The sequence below is a fragment of the Carassius auratus genome, chromosome 34 (genome assembly GCF_003368295.1).
Source record: "Carassius auratus strain Wakin chromosome 34, ASM336829v1, whole genome shotgun sequence".
Classification (NCBI taxonomy): domain Eukaryota; kingdom Metazoa; phylum Chordata; class Actinopteri; order Cypriniformes; family Cyprinidae; genus Carassius; species Carassius auratus.
In genome coordinates this window covers 23,347,706-23,364,901 of record NC_039276.1, presented here as the reverse complement: position 1 = coordinate 23,364,901, position 17,196 = coordinate 23,347,706, and the positions used below count along the sequence as shown (strand labels likewise).

The 17,196-nt window shown below is 39.5% G+C and overlaps 2 protein-coding genes and 1 non-coding gene across 5 annotated transcripts; 1 reads left to right on the top strand and 2 right to left on the bottom strand.

Annotated features, from left to right (window-relative positions):
* Positions 1 to 1,653: 1,653 nt before the first annotated feature.
* On the bottom strand, positions 1,654 to 5,786 carry LOC113053573 (uncharacterized). Of its 3 annotated transcripts, XM_026218704.1 has the most exons (3): positions 2,309 to 5,786; positions 2,097 to 2,187; positions 1,654 to 1,760 (listed from the first exon to the last, which is right to left on the bottom strand). In XM_026218704.1, exon 1 carries the CDS (start codon positions 5,778 to 5,780, stop codon positions 2,709 to 2,711), a length of 3,072 nt encoding a protein of 1,023 aa, XP_026074489.1. In that variant the 5' UTR covers positions 5,781 to 5,786; the 3' UTR covers positions 1,654 to 1,760; positions 2,097 to 2,187; positions 2,309 to 2,708. The 3 variants fall into 3 exon arrangements, with proteins under 3 accessions (XP_026074489.1, XP_026074487.1, XP_026074488.1); XM_026218702.1 differs by having other exon boundaries at positions 2,097 to 5,786; XM_026218703.1 differs by having other exon boundaries at positions 1,664 to 2,187.
* Positions 5,787 to 6,256: 470 nt separating this feature from the next.
* LOC113052853 (uncharacterized) lies at positions 6,257 to 10,037 on the bottom strand. The gene is made up of 4 exons (XM_026217296.1): positions 9,817 to 10,037; positions 9,605 to 9,695; positions 6,803 to 9,268; positions 6,257 to 6,432 (listed from the first exon to the last, which is right to left on the bottom strand). Exons 3-4 carry the CDS (start codon positions 8,601 to 8,603, stop codon positions 6,257 to 6,259), a joined length of 1,977 nt encoding a protein of 658 aa, XP_026073081.1. The 5' UTR covers positions 8,604 to 9,268; positions 9,605 to 9,695; positions 9,817 to 10,037.
* Positions 10,038 to 10,881: 844 nt separating this feature from the next.
* trnar-ccu (transfer RNA arginine (anticodon CCU)) lies at positions 10,882 to 10,954 on the top strand. The gene has a single exon. It is a non-coding gene; the product is annotated as a tRNA-Arg (tRNA).
* The last annotated feature ends 6,242 nt before the right edge of the window (positions 10,955 to 17,196 follow it).

The window sequence follows — 17,196 nt, the reverse complement described above, 5'->3', positions numbered from 1 at the left end:
AAGGAAGTGGAACGGTGCATTCGGGCTTAGGACGAGAAACATACAATTTTAGCATGTTAATATGAAATACCCTCTATTTCCTCTTCCGGTCAGGGGTTTTTACCACATAGTCAGTGTCACTTAACTTTTCCTCAATCACATATGGACCCACAAATCTAGCTTGAAGAGCTGACCCAGGCAAAGGCAGTAATGCAAGAACTTCATCACCAGGCTCAAATGAGCGTTGAACAGTGTTTTTATCATATCTACTTTTCATCCGAGACTGTGAACTTTCTAAGCTTTGCCGTGCCAACTTCCAGACAGAATGCAATCTTTCATGGAAATGACTCACATGATCTGACACATTCTGTTCTTTAACTGAGTGACTTTGAGAAAGGAGTTGTTCTTGCAACATCTTTAATGGACCACGATGAGAATGTCCAAAGACCAATTCAGCTGGGCTGAATCCAAGGGATTCCTGGACCGTATTTCTGACAGCAAACAACAAAAGGGGAACCTCTTCATCCCAATCCTTCTCATGTTCAAGAGAGTAAGTTCGAAGCATAGACTTAAGAGTTTGATGGAACCTCTCTAACACGCCTTGTGATTGTGGATGATATGCACTGGATACACAATGTTTGATATTCAATTCTTTCATTACCTTACGAAACACACGGGACATGAAATTAGATCCTTGATCTGACTGAATTATTTTTAGTATACCAAAAGTGGTGCAGAACTTAATGATGAACTTCACAATTGCAGGAGATTTCAAGGTGCGTAGCGGAATTGCTTCTGGAAACCTGGTAGCAGAGCACATTAAAGTTAACAGATACGAATGGCCGGACTTAGTTCTCGGCAAGGGACCAACACAATCTATTACCAGTTTCTCAAAAGGTTCGCTCATTACCGGAACAGGCTTTAATGGTGCTGGGGCAACAACCTGATTAGGCTTTCCAGCAACCTGACGAGCATGACACGAACGACAATACTTAGTTACACTAGCTTTCATGCCAGGCCAGAAAAAGTGTCTTAGCAGATTGTTATAGGTTTTCTTGATCCCCAAATGTCCAGACAATTCATGGTCATGAGCAACACGTAGAACATATTCTCTGTAAGAATTAGGCACAACTACTTGGAAAACAGAGTTCCAGTTACATTTTCCTTCCGAACTCCATTTACGCATAAGTATTCCATCATCTAGAAAATAAGCAACAACATGATAATCTAACAAGGTTTTATCCATCACAGCATTAAAACAAGTCGTCAGTGTACCATCAGATTTTTGTGTTTCAATTAGGTGCTTCCTATCAAAAGGAAAATCAACATTTGGCCCAAAACTCAAAATTTGTTTGTCTATGTTTAAACTAGTCTCAACATCTGACTGATCAGAACACATAAATGAGTCGGACAGATCAAGTTCTTCTTCAAACTTACGAGCTTGTGCTCGAGTAACAACACAGGAATGAAATACCTTAGGAAAATCCTGAGTCAATAGCACATTACTCTTTGATACACAGGGTAGATCAACTACTTCAGGAAGATAAGACACCTTACTTCCGGCTAAATCATTACCAAGAATGAGAGAAATGCCCTTCAGTGGCAACTGAGATTGTACAGCTATTTTAACTAACCCAGTCACAAGATGAGAACGCAAATATATCTTGTGGAGTGTGTAGCGGCCCCTCGGATATACATTGATCAAGACGCAGAGAGTTTCAAACGGGTGTCAATTTATTTCTTCCTCTCAATGAGCACCATGCACCTGGACACCGTGAAAACTACAGAATAAACAGAAATACAAAATGCTTCCATGTAGTTTCACAAATAATTTGCACATAAATCATCTTCACATATTAATCATGTTTACACCCAATACAAATTATTTTAACAAATGAACAATATGAAATATGTTTAAGCCTTTATGACAAATGAAATATCACATGCTTCTTTTAAATTAAACAGAATATATTATAATTGTTTAAAGAAAGAATAAACGTTTTTATATTGATGACGTGCAATAAACCCATAAACAAATGAAGTACTGACATTCTCTTTTTTCCTTAAACAATATCCCTTTTGATAATAATACAAACTCCACATATTTTCCTTCATACCTCATTCCGCTTTTCCAAGGGCGCTAATCAAAGAGTTTCTGCCATCAGCTACCATGTGCTCTAGCTTGACACACCCTCACAGTTCGGAGCTCTTAAAAATAACATGTACGAGCAATACAAAAATAATAAAGTAAATTACAATGTAAACTCTTTCTTTACAAGATTCAAATGGGTGAATATGATAAATAACTTAAGTGTTCACAAGTTTTTACCGTTCTTCCGACGATATGCGAACACCACATTGTGACGAGAGAATAGCGGAAGTTTAGCGTCACAAAAAAAACCATCCGAAGAAGAAAACAGCGCTTTTTCAAAATAAAAGCAGAACAGACAAAGTGACACTGTTAAACATATAATGCCTTAAAATATTAATATAAAATGTTATATATGTTGTATATATACGGTGTAGGATATTAATGCGATTTATAAAGACATTTACACTCCCACCAAATCCTGGTACAATGAATGAACAAATATACAAAGAGTAAGTGAATTGTGCAGGATTTCTTGCTAAGAAATTAATAGCCTGAAGTTAAGCTATCAGAGGCGTAACTATATGGCATCATGCATAATAAAGCAGTTTGTGCAGTGTTGTAAATCGCTTTCTTTTAATCAGTTCTCTAGGAGGAGCACCAATTTTTTGATTGGTCTCTCAATAACTGAGGGCTTGGAGGGTGGATCTTGTTTTTTATGAGGTTTCCGCTCACCAACTTGCACTTTAACTCGACGAACCAAGCCATCACTACTTTGAACAGTTTCAATCACCCGTCCAAGTTGCCACTGATTTCTTGGGAGGTTGTCATCTTTAATAATGACAATGTCATCCACTTTGAGGTTGCGCTGAGGTGAGTGCCATTTCTGTCTCAAGGATATGTTCAGCAGATACTCCTTTTTCCAGCGGCTCCAAAACTGTTCGATGAGATACTGAACTCTTCTCCACCTTTTTGACGCATACAGGTCCTCCTTGACAAATACTCCAGGAGGAGGAAGAGCAACTTTAGATTTCATAATAATGAGATGATTCGGTGTTATAGGCTCCAGTGCCTGTGGATCATTGATTCCATCCACTGTTAACGGGCGGCTGTTAACGATAGCCATGGTCTCATATAGCAGTGTTCTGAGGGAAGCGTCGTCCAGTCGACCTGGGCACTGTGCAAAGGCGGCATTCAGCACATTTCTAACAGTTCTGATCTGGCGTTCCCAGACACCACCTGCAGGACTGTCAGAGGGAGCATTGAAGACAAATTCGCACTGCTTCTCTGTCAGGAAGATTTCCAGAAGCTTAATGTCACATTGTTTAAGTGCTTCCTTGAGCTCATTCCTTGCGCCAACAAAATTAGAGCCTTGGTCGCAGCGAAGTTGTTGAACAGCTCCTCTCAGGCTGATGAAGCATCTCAATGAGTTGATGAATGAGTCTGTTGACAAATCTTCGAGCATTTCAATATGAACAGCTCTAGAGTACATACATGTGAAAATCACGCCGTATCTTTTGTATTCTTTGCGGGCTTTCTTTACAATGAAAGGACCGAAACAGTCCATGCCGCAGTATGTGAAAGGTGCTGAGGCTTCAACGCGTTCTGTGGGAAGTTCAGCCATTCGTTGTCTTTCTGTTGGCCTTCGCAGTTTCCTGCAAAGCACACAAGTGTGTATCACCTTAGCAACCAACTTGCTCCCACCAATTACCCAGAATCCATTGGCCCGAAGCTCCATTAGAGTCTGGGCTCGACCCTGATGGCATGTCTTAGCGTGAAAATGAGACACAATAAGCTTAGAAATGTGGCTGCTATTCGGTAGGATGACTGGGTGCTTGACTTTATGACAGAGCGATGACTGGTTCAATCTGCCACCAACACAGAGGAGTCCTTCAGACCAGATAGGGTCGAGACGGAAAAGAGAGCTTGAGTTTGGAAGGTCCTTTTTACCCTGAAGCATCTTTATCTCTTGGGGGAAAGCTTGCTGCTGTACGATCTTAATCACTTCATCTGCAGCCTTCTCAATCTCCTTAACAGTCACATACTCACTGTGTTGTCTCTGTTTAGACCCCAGTCTCTTGATTCTTGCCACCACCTTAAGAATTTTTGTCCAGGAAGAAAACTGACACAGACGGCTGAGGATGTCATTGTAGTTTTTGACTTCTGTTGCAAACACCTGAATTGTCTTGACTTCAGGATCACCAACAAGTAATTCTGATGAAGCGCTGGGTGATAGAAGTAAATTACTCTCCCAGAGAAACTTCGGTCCTCGAAGCCAGTTTGTTGAATGAAGGTCTGAAGCACTAAGACCTCGGGAAGCATGATCTGCCGGGTTTTCTGCAGTGTCCACATAGTGCCACTGACTGGGATCACTGTTATCCCTTATCATCTGAACACGGTTCGCAACAAATATGTGGAACCTACGGGCATCATTGTTAATATACCCAAGCACCACCTTTGAATCGGTCCAGAAAACCTCTTCATCAATCTTTATGTCAAGTTCACCTTTTAACATGACACTGACTTTCGTAGAAACCACAGCTGCTGCAAGTTCTAGTCTCGGGATACTTGTGACCTTTGAGGGTGCAACCCTTGCTTTCGCCAGCACGAGACTGCAATGGACTTTATCCATGTCATTTTTGAACCTGAGGTAAGAACATGCACCATATCCCACGCAGCTGGCATCCGAAAAATGGTGCAACTCTACTCTGACAATGTTATGGAAGTCATATGGGTGGTAACATCTCGGAATTGAAACCTCTTTCAACCTCTGAAGCCCATTTATCCACTCCTCCCACCGTGGTCTCATATCTTCTGGTAGTGGATCATCCCATCCGATGCCTCTGTGACACAGCTCTTGAAGTATACGCTTTCCAGTTAGGCTGAATGGAGCGATGAATCCAAGTGGGTCATAAAGAGAGGCAATGACAGAAAGGCAACCACGCCGGGTTGAAGGCTGAGCTTTCAAGCTGCTGTTAAAACTGAAAGTGTCAGTTTTAATCGACCATTGAATGCCGAGTGCACGCTCTGATGGGGTTGGATCCAGTCCTAGAGGTTCAATGGTTGCTGCTCTTTCTGAAGGATCTAAGCAGGCGAGGGCTGCTTCCTCATTAGAGTTGAATTTATGGAGGCGTAGGCCTCCTCTTTTGCACAACTCCTGTGACTCAGTGATCAGTTTCTTGGCTTCCTCGACCGATGGAACACTGACTAGCCCGTCATCAACATAAAAGTTTTTCTCTATGAATGTTGATGCTAGTGGATAGGTAGCTTTGTGTTGGCGTGCCAGATGTTTCAAGCCAAAGTTGGCACATCCTGGAGACGAGGCAGCTCCAAAGAGATGAACTGCCATCCTGTATTCCTGTGGTTCCTTCTCCAAATCTCCACCTTCCCACCAGAGGAATTTCAGATAATTCCGGGATTCAGGAGTGACAGAGAACTGATAAAACATTCTTTCGATATCACAGATGATCGCTACAGCCTCCTTCCTGAAGCGGCAGAGAACTCCTACCAGAGGATTGATAAGATCAGGCCCAGTCAGTAAAGTGTCATTTAGAGAAACACCATGGAATTTGGCTGAACAGTCGAATACAACTCTCAGCTTTTCTGGTTTTCTGGGGTGATAAATGCCATGATGCGGAAGGTACCACTCAGTCTCTCCTGCAAATGTTGTAGGGGCAGGCTCTGCATCACCCTTGCTAATTGTTTCTTCCATGAATGTTTTGTATTGATCATAGTATTTTTTATTGGTCTTTAACTTCTTCTTAAGACACTGTAGGCGAACTGTGGCTAGCCTCTTGTTGTTTGGTAGGTTGGGTGGACTGTTGCCCTTGAAAGGGAGGGGCATCTCATAATGTCCATCTTTCTTCTGCGTGATGTTGTCACTGAGGAACTGTATGAAATGAACATCGTTCTGGGACACATATTTATCTTCATATGTTCTCTCGGTGAAGTCTGATTCTAGGGCTTTTAGAACATCTGTTGTCGATGGTATTGGCAGTTCTTTTACTGTGAGCCGATGCACAAAGCTCTGACTTCCTTGTCTGTCTAGGTGAGGATTTGATGAGCCTATGATACTCCATCCTAGTTTTGATCTCTGTGCAAACGGTTGATTTTTGTCCCCAATGATAACCTCAAGAGGAGTTAATGCTGCTGGACAGTCATATCCTATCAGGAGCCCTACATCACAGTCTAGAAGGGGTGGTAGCTTATCTGCCAAATGTCTGAGATGAGGCCAGAGTAAGGCTGTTTCATTTGTTGGAACGTAAGACTTGTCCACTGGTATAAAATCACGACTGTAGGCCTGCTGTAATTGGATGTGGTCCTTAGAGTGCAGTCCTCGAACTTGTAGACCACGGACGTTCTTGCTAGATATGATTGTGTCAATAGCCGTCATAGTACTCAATTTTAATTTTACTGGTTGGGCATCAACATTCAGTTTGTCAAGTACATCTTCTAAGACAAACGTTGAGTCACTCTGTGTGTCCAGTATTGCATACGTAAGTACTTCTCTGTGTGGCTCTTGTATTGAAGACACAAGGACTGGGACGATACTTGAGGTAGCTGAAGAACGTTGCGTTGATGCATGGGATACGACATTGTGAGTTTCCAAGCTTGCATGGTTTTCTGTGGAAGTGGAACTATTCGTTGTTGCTTCCACAGATCTTTGTTTCCTGTCATCGTGCAAGCAGGATGGGTGACGACGGCTGCATATGCTGCATGTGTGTCGTCTCTTACAATCTTTGGTCATGTGACCCTTCCTCAAGCACCCAAAGCAGAGCCGATTTTCACAGATGAATGCCTTTTTATCTTCAATACTCTTTGCTGCGAAGGTGGGACACTTGGTGATGTTATGAGCTTCACTTTTACACATGAAGCAAGGTGATTTTGGTTTACTGCCATTTGTTTCTTGTTTCTCCTGAGCGAAACTCTTTGTTTGTGTATTTGTGTTGAGAGCTTTGGCTCTCTTTGGTGATCTTTCATTTGTGGCCCTGAAGTTCATCAACAATGGAGAAGCAATAGGGTTACAGGCTATCCGTGCCTCTTTGCTCAGGAAATTTGTGAAGCATGCAAGATCTGGATAGCTTCTGGATGTGTCAAGTTCCTCCACAACAACTCGACTCCACTTGCGCACAATCCATTCTGGTAATTTTCTGAGCAACTTGTGGTTTTCCTCACAATCGTTAAGGATAGCTAGTCCTTTGACGTGAGGCATTGCCTCAGTGCAGCCTTGGAGGAAGTCAGCAAACTCTTGTAGCGCTAGTGGATCATTTGTGTTGATCTTTGGCCATCTCATGAGCTTATCTCGGAAAGCTTTTTGTATGATGAACGGGTTCCCATATCTGTCTTGTAAGACTTTCCATGCTCCATTGTATGCACTTTCTGAATCTCGATAAAAGAAACCTTCTACTGCTTTACGCGCCTCTCCAGCAAGATAATTTTTTAGATAAAACATCTTCTCACTTGGTGGGAGGGGTTTCCTGTCAATAAGAGCTATAAATGACATCTTCCAATCTGTAAACTGTAGAGGGTCACCACGGAACGTGGTTGGTTCAGGGACCGGCAAGCGGTTCATGCTTAATGAGCTGGCGATTGCCTGGGCTAGACTGACAGACTCCTGGGTCACTGTCACCTCAGGAGCAGTTTGGTGAGGTTGGAATGATGCAGCATCAGGATTTAATCGAGGTTCATTTTGATTTCTGTAGCAAGCAGAGTTAGTTTGGTCATTAATCTCCTCATCATGGTTCTCAAACCCTTCAAAATTGTCATATGCTCTCACACGAGCTGCTGCTATGGCAACGTCTTTTGCTGCTTGTAACTGCTGCAATTTGGATCTCTCTTGTTCCAACTGTTGTTGCATTTCCCACTCTTTTTGCTTCATTTCTACTAACATTTTTGCTTCTCTAAGTTTCCATTCACCTTCTAACTTGTGAAGATGTGCTTGCTGAGCTTGGATTTCTTTTATGGCTTTTGATTGTTCCAGCTTAGCCGCAAACTCTGCTTGTGCATCTACTCTACTGCTGTGAGTACTGGCTGAGCTGGAGTGGTTGCTCAATCTCTCCGGTGACTTTGCTGAGCTTACCGTTTCAGTTTTAGTGTGGCCAAAGACAGACCCATATTCATCTTTGTTTAAGATTTCTCTTACCCTTTCCTTCTCAAGTTGATCATTATATTCTTGATTAACAGTCTCTAGACGGTTACTAATAAGGTCAAGAATGTCTTTTGTTAGCGTAACACAGGCATCCATCTTCTTTACAATCTCTGGTGTGGTGTTACTGTTACGAAGTATAGGTTCATACTGCTGGGCTACACCATCATGCTTTGCTTGAATGTCTTGCTGTAATTTAATAAGGTCTTCTGATGAACAGAGGGTTTTTAATTTTGTCCTAGTCTCCCTAGCTATCAGCTTCCAAGTGTCATAGGACTTGTTAAATGCTTTCTCACGTTTTCTGGTGTCTTGTTCATGCATCTCTTGGCCTTTCTCTGTTAGCTTTCTTTCTCGTGAGCTGGACCTGCAAGGTGTATCTTTAAGTGACATCTTGTTTGTTTGTACTGCTGCTTTAAGTCGAGTGTAGCCTTTGATTGTCCACCTGAATTTACACTTGTAAGCTGTAGTTATCCTTTACTACAGAGTAATGTTTATGCTACGCATTAACAGATAATGGACATCTAAAAGGATTTTTAGCTTAAAACAGTAACAACAAAACACTCCTTTTAACCTTTTCATAAACAGATATGACCGAAGAGCATGGGCTAGTTTCTTTCACCAGTTTTAGAAGCTTTAAGAACGGAGAATTAGTTTGCAAGATAATTTGACCTTATAATAGCGTATTATTATTAAGTCATTCAGTTATGCTGCAAGCATGTGTGTAGAAATTGTCCCTTTTCAGCTTTCTTGCTCCTTGGCATCCAGTGTCTCTTTTTGCAGCTCTAGCTGTACCTTAAGTATGCTGTCCATTTTAAGTCTTGCCTGTGTGAAGGAGTTGGATGCAAGCGAAGTAAACTGGCTGGTATTAGGTTGGTGTTTGGACCTCAGATGTGATGGCATCAACTTCTCACCAAAGATGGCAGGGCTGGTGCAGCGATGAGTTTTCACTGTAGCGGCCCCTCGGATATACATTGATCAAGACGCAGAGAGTTTCAAACGGGTGTCAATTTATTTCTTCCTCTCAATGAGCACCATGCACCTGGACACCGTGAAAACTACAGAATAAACAGAAATACAAAATGCTTCCATGTAGTTTCACAAATAATTTGCACATAAATCATCTTCACATATTAATCATGTTTACACCCAATACAAATTATTTTAACAAATGAACAATATGAAATATGTTTAAGCCTTTATGACAAATGAAATATCACATGCTTCTTTTAAATTAAACAGAATATATTATAATTGTTTAAAGAAAGAATAAACGTTTTTATATTGATGACGTGCAATAAACCCATAAACAAATGAAGTACTGACATTCTCTTTTTTCCTTAAACAATATCCCTTTTGATAATAATACAAACTCCACATATTTTCCTTCATACCTCATTCCGCTTTTCCAAGGGCGCTAATCAAAGAGTTTCTGCCATCAGCTACCATGTGCTCTAGCTTGACACACCCTCACAGTTCGGAGCTCTTAAAAATAACATGTACGAGCAATACAAAAATAATAAAGTAAATTACAATGTAAACTCTTTCTTTACAAGATTCAAATGGGTGAATATGATAAATAACTTAAGTGTTCACAAGTTTTTACCGTTCTTCCGACGATATGCGAACACCACATTGTGACGAGAGAATAGCGGAAGTTTAGCGTCACAAAAAAAACCATCCGAAGAAGAAAACAGCGCTTTTTCAAAATAAAAGCAGAACAGACAAAGTGACACTGTTAAACATATAATGCCTTAAAATATTAATATAAAATGTTATATATGTTGTATATATACGGTGTAGGATATTAATGCGATTTATAAAGACATTTACAGAGTGGAACCCTAACTACCCCAAGTTCAATTCCTTGAACTAGGACATCTGAACCACAGCTGGACTGTGTCGAAAAAGGAAGTACATGTCCGCACCCGTATCTCTCAAAATGCGTACATGTTTATGCTCTGTGTCTAACTCAGAAAACGAGACTGTACCATCACACACAGATGGTTCAAAGGTGGGATCAATCGCAAGCATAGACTCTGAAGGGTGGGTATGCACAAAAGCAACACTTTTATGTGTGGTTCGAAACTTTCCTCTGCTAAGGCATTTTAAATCTCAGTCTTATTCAGGGGGCCTTTACAATACACACAAAGAGTTAACTTCTTTACTCCCCTGAGGCACTGGCCTCTTAAGCCAGAGATTGTGGTTTCGAGTCCAGTCGAGTTCGATTACAGCAGAGTGGCGCAGCGGAAGCGTGCTGGGCCCATAACCCAGAGGTTGATGGATCAAAACCATCCTCTGCTAAGGCATTTTAAATCTCAATCTTATTCAGGAGGCCTTTACAATACACACAAAGAGTTAACTTCTATACCCCCCTGATGCACTGGCCTCCTAAGCCAGAGATTGTGGTTTCGAGTCTGGTCAATGTTGGTTAAAGCAGAGTGGCACAGCGGAAGCATTCTGGGCCCATAACCCAGAGGTCGATGGATTGAAACCATCCTCTGCTATGACCTTTTAACTTCTAAACACTCCTGAGTCCCTAAAAAGGGTCAAAAGCCACAGGCTGGTCGTGAAAAGCTGAGGCCAATTTGACCTCTCATAATAGTCAGTCATCTAGAAGACTCCTGAATAAGATTGAGATTTAAAAGGACAAGTTAGCATCTGTTTTAAAGCCCCAGTGGCCTAATGGATAAGGCACTGTCCTCCTAAGCCAGGGATTGTGGGTTCGAGTCCCATCTGGGGTGAATACAGCAAAATACAGCAGAGTGGAGCAGTGGTAGCATGCTGGGTCCAGAGGTCAATGGATTAAAACCGTCCTCTGTTAAGTTTTTTTAAATCTCAGGAGGCCTTTACAATACACACAAAGAGTTAACTTCTAGACACTCCTGAGGCACTGTCCTCCTAAGCCAGAGATTGTGGTTTCAAATCCGGTCAAGGCTGATTGCAGCAGAGTGGCGCAGCGAAAGCATGCTGGGCCCATAACCCAGAGGTCGATGGATCGAAACCATCCTCTCCTAAGGCATTTTTAATCTCAATCTTACTCAGGAGGCCTTTATAATACACACAAGGAGTTAACTTCTTTACACCCCTGAGGCATTGGCCTCCTAAGCCAGATATTGTGGTTTCAAGTCCGGTCAAAGTTGATTACAGCAGAGTGGTGCAGCGGACGCGTGCTGGGCCCATAACCCAGAGGCCGATGGATCAAAACCATCCTCTGCTAAGGCATTTTAAATCTCAATCTTATTCAGGAGGCCTTTGCAATACACACAAAGAGTTAACTTATTTACACCCCTGAGGCACTGGCCTCCTAAGCCAGAGATTGTGGTTTCAAGTCCGGTCAAGAGTGAATAAAGCAGAGTGGCGCAGCGGGGCCAGTCGCGGATATGTGTAGAGTGCTGACTAGCCAATAGGAACGAAGGAAATTCCATGGAGGCTGGACGAGTAAAATACACAGAATTAGAGGTTCGAATCCTGTCTCGGCCACAAACACCATAAAATGAGTTTTTATTCGTTTTTTTCATCTGGATACACTTTAAGTATGATTAACATATAATAAACAAACTTTGTGAACAGATAAAATAAATCTTGTAATAACTGTTCTTTTGTAGGTTGTACAAAATGTGCAACAATCTTAATAAACATGTACATTATAATAGGGAATAGTTATTTTTAATAAAGAAATTTTTAATAATTAAAAATAACATTTTGATAATGTTTCAGGCCTTTATTTTTATATATATATATATATCAGATAAATGCTGTTCTTCTGAACTTTCTATTCATGTAAGAAACTGAAAAGATTGTACTCTGCTGTTTTCAACATAACATTACAACAACAATAGTAACTAGAAAGAAAAGTTTGTTGAGACAAACTTTAAGTTGGCTTGAGAAAGCCTGACCAGAAAGTTTGAAGAAGTTTAAAGAAGTTAGAAGTTTATAGTTTAAAGTAAGATTGATAGATTAGTTGAAAGAAAGAAAGATATATTAGTTAGAAAAAATGATAGATAGATTAGTTTGACAGAAAGAATGGATGCGACTAACATGTTTCTAGCATGATTAGCAAGTTACTAGCATGTTGTTAGCATGACTAGCATGTCGCTACCATGTTTCTAGCATGACTAGCATTTTTCGAGCATGTTTCTAGCATGATTAGCATGCGAATAGCATGTTGTTAGCATGACTAGCATGTTGCTAGCATGTTTCTAGCATGATTAGCAAGTTACTAGCATGATTAGCATTGTTGTTAGCATGTTTCTAGCATGATTAGCATGCGACTAGCATTTTGCTAGCTAGCATGTTTCTAGCATGATTAGCAAGTTACTAGAATGATTAGCATTGTTGTTAGCATGTTTTCTAACATGATTAGCATGCGACTAGCATGTTGCTAGCATGATTTTAGCATGTTTAGCATGTCGCTAACATGTCTCTAACATGATTAGCATGTTGCTACCATGTTTCTAGCATGATTAGCATTTTTCTAGCATTATTAACATGTTTCTAGCATTACTAGCATGCGACTAGTATGTTGCTAGCATGATTTTAGCATGATTAGCATGTTGCTAGTATGTTTCTAGCATGACTAACATGCAATTAGCATGTTGCTAGCATGATTCTAGTATGATTAGCATGTTGCTAGCATGTCGCTAGCATGTCGCTAGCATGTTTCTAGCATGATTAACATGTTGCTAGCATTTTTCTAGCATGATTAGCATGCGACTAACATGTTTCTAGCATGATTAGCATGTTGCTACCATGTTTCTAGCATGACTAGCATTATTTTAGCATAATTAGCATGTTGCTAGCATGTCTCTAGCATGATTAGCATGTTGCTAGCATGTCGCTAGCATGTTTCTACCATGATTAGCATGCGACTAACATGTTGCTAGTATGATTTTTGTATGATTAGCATTCGACTAGCATGTTTCTAGCATGATTTACCATAGTTTACCACGATTTACCATAGTTTACCATGATTTACCATAGTTTACCATTATTTACCACGATTTACCATAGTTTACCATGATTTACTATAGTATACCATGATATACCATGTTCAAGTATGATTTACTGATTCTAACATGATTTATCATAGTTTACCATGATTTACCACGATTTACCGTAGTTTACCATGATTTACTATAGTATACCACGATTTACCATGTTCACGTATGATTTATTGATTCTAGCATGATTTACCATAGTTTACCATGATTTACCATAGTTTACCACGATTTACCATAGTTTACCATGGTTTACTATAGTATACCATGATTTACCATGTTCAAGCATGATTTACTGATTCTAGCATGATTTATAATAGTTTACCATGATTTACCATAGTTTACCACGATTTACCATAGTTTACCATGATTTACTATTCACCTTATTTTCCATGGCAACAACGGTGCCGCCATTGCGCTCGTTTTGTCATCTTACTTCCGGCTGAGGGACCGGATGTAACGTACCTAAGCTAGTGGCTGGCTAGATAACAGAACGCAGAACGAACAGAAGTATGATATATGCTCAGTTAGGGGCTGCATAACAATTGTATTAAAAAAACAATTGCACCAACGATGTAGCGAACACATTGTGACGCGGTCGGAGTGTTGTGGTGCACTTTACAATTTACAGCCACCACCTAAAGAAGAGAATCACCTGAGGAAATGGATGACGGCGCTAAATTTGAAGCGCCCACCCAAGCGCTTTTATGTGTGTTCGTACCATTTCATGGACGGGAAGGCTACTGACGAACACCCTTACCCCGAGAAATGGCTCGACTACGATGTCCCGTTAAAGAGGTCACGCCGGGGACGAAAAGGTTGTCAGATTCGGGTAAGCTAACCTTAACTAGCTATGTGTTTGCTCGCCTAACGTTAGATTTATGAAGTCCGTTCTATGAATACATTTATGATCAGTAACAGGCAGTTAACAAAGTACAACGAATGTTCCATGATTACCATTGTCCACCTATTTATTTAATATTTACGGCAGTACAAGATATTATAGTACATTACAATAGCTCACATTATTCCTGCTACAGAGATTGCAGTTGATAGCAGGCCAGCTAGCTTAATTTCTCATTCAGATACTGACCTACGTTTGAACACTACAGTTAACAGTGTGTATACTGTTTTGTCTCTAATGCATCTCTCTCTCTCTCTTTCTCTCTCTCTCTCTCTCTCTCTCTCTCACACACAAACACACACACACACACACACACAGTTCTAAGTTCGGGTCACATAATATATAAATTCTCATGATATATTGTAAGTACTAATGTAAAAATGTTGAATAATTTCCACAGATGTATCGATAACTGCCAGTGATGCAGTGGACAGCTGTGAGGAGGATCAGATCCACATGCCCCTGATCTTGCTGAAAGTCACCAGAAGTTACCTGCTGTGATAGTTATTTTTTATGAACCTTTACAAAGTCACCAAAAGTTACCTGCTGTAATAGTTATTATGAACCTTTACAATGTCACCTGACATTACCTGCTGTAAATAGTTTTTATTTATTTATCTTAATTTGATATTTTTTTCATCTTTAATCTCTGATTTGAAGGAATAATTGTGTCAAGTTTGCAAGTTAATTCCATCTTGGTTTATTACATATGGAAATTAAATGTTGAAATTTTACAGGATGGTCAGTAGACGGTGTCTCTTGCTTCCTGAAAACAACAAACACTGAACAATACATCACAAATGATTTTATACAAATTATATTAAATTATCCATGTTCTAAAAAACAAGTCACAGTCTGTCTCTTGTTTAACACAACTGATTTAAAACAACTTATTTCATATAGTTAGTCTTCACCCACACCCTCTACATCCCATCCCAATTACCTAATATCCTATCCTTAACCTAATTATTCTCATTCCTGCTTATTTACAAAGCTGCAACTATCTTGTTGAAAGCAGCAGGTCGCCTGCCTGAAACTCATCTGACACGAGGAAGCATACACTTAAAATAAAAGATTTGTAGTCTAGCTACAGTCTTGGCACAGAATTGCTGATTGTGTGGCACATGTAACTTGCTGTGATGGAACCCAGATGAGCAGCTTACAGGTCCTCAGCCCTGTACAGAACATGGCAAACCTAAAATACATTTCAAAGCTTTCACAGTTGTCTTATTTCAGAATCATTCATTATTATTACACTTGACGTTTACCTTATTCATTGATTAGACTTGACGTACACCTACCAAATCTTACCTTTACCTTACCTTTTGCATATACACTGTGCAGAATTAAGAGGCAAGCTGATTTTCTGATCATATTTTTTGGTAAAATTTACCAATTCCAAACCAAACCAATCTTAACTATTAATTTTGCATTTAATCTTTTATAAGTGATATATAATCTTTTTTTGGCTTGTTTTATCTGTAAAATAAAATCTGCCTAATAATTATGCATACCTGGATATACAGCGTTTTTCACTTCCAAGTTCCAGCCTCCTCCTTTTCTAATGTGTAATTGATAAACGTTCACTTACCTTACTCCACTGTGCAATTAAGTTATTAGACAAAATACTTAGTCTGATGATGGTCATCAAACACGTTATTATACTTTTAAACATTTATAACTTCGTGTATATTAACATCACACACACACACACATACAAAACTAACCAGCACCATGCTGAGAGGTTTAGACTGCTCGACTGGCTGGTTGCACGAATGCACGTTCAATTTTAAAAAGACAAAAAACCCTTGCTGTGTAACAGTACACGACCCACTGTCTCACTATGTAAATACTGGTAAGCCTCGGTACATTTTTTTAAAAATAATTTTTCCATGCTGCTCCATCAACTCCTCCTGACAGGGCAGTTAAATATATAGGTTAACTCTGGCCACTTCTTCATATCGTCTAACATTACCCACGTTAACAGCGACGATGGATGGGACAATTTGAGACCATTTGATCGTCGTAAGACGTTTTCATCGTGCTCCCAATTTATAACATAACGTTCTTTGTCATTTCGCCACAGTTATAGCTAGCTATAAACAATCGTACAACTACTAAACTAGTAACCAGACGTGCCGTATCGGTTTAGCAGAAGTCGGATGACAAAATGCGGAAATGCGAAGTATTAAAAGTGGGCGGGGCGGAATAAGGTGAATAGTATACCATGATTTACCATGTTCAAGTATGATTTATTGATTCTAGCATGATTTATCATAGTTTACCATGATTTACCATGATTTACTATAGTTTACCATGATTTACTATAGTATACCACGATTTGCCATGTTCAAGTATAATTTACTGATTCTAGCATGATTTACCATAGTTTAGCATGATTTACCATGGTTTACCATGATTTACCATAGTTTACCATTATTTACTATAGTTTACCATGATTTACCATAGTTTACCATTATTTACCCTGATTTACCATGGTTTACCATAATTTACTATAGTATACCACGATTTACCATTTTCAAGTATGATTTACTGATTCTAGTATTATTTATCATAGTTTACCATGATTTATGATCTATGATAGATAGATAGATAGATAGATAGAAATAGTCAGATAGATAGATAGATAGATAGATAGATAGATAGATAGATAGATAGATAGATAGATAGATAGATAGATAGATTAGATGAGTTTGAATGAGTTTAAATTGAATAGCATCAAAGCTTGATTGAGTCTAATGGGATTTGGAGCTTGGGTCATCTGAACATCCTGTCAATGAAAATCTATTGGCATTTTTATGATTTTTAATATTAATTTTTAAGAAAACCATAACTCAAACCAGTCTGATTTACTATAGTATACCACAATTTGCCATGTTCAAGTATAATTTACTGATTCTAGCATGATTTACCATAGTTTAGCATGATTTACCATAGTTTACCATGATTTACTATAGTTTACCATGATTTACCATAGTTTACCATTATTTACCACGATTTACCATGGTTTACCATAATTTACTATAGTATACCACGATTTACAATGTTCTAGTATGATTTA

Excerpts from the sequence above, each read along its gene's own strand:
- LOC113053573 (XM_026218702.1), bottom strand. The coding sequence starts at position 5,780 with ATGGAAGAAACAATTAGCAAGGGTGATGCAGAGCCTGCCCCTACAACA.
- LOC113052853 (XM_026217296.1), bottom strand. The coding sequence starts at position 8,603 with ATGTCACTTAAAGATACACCTTGCAGGTCCAGCTCACGAGAAAGAAAG. Across the intron at positions 6,433-6,802 it reads GGGTCACATGACCAAAGATT|CAAGAACGTCCGTGGTCTAC; the intron begins GTAAGAGACGAC and ends AATCATATCTAG.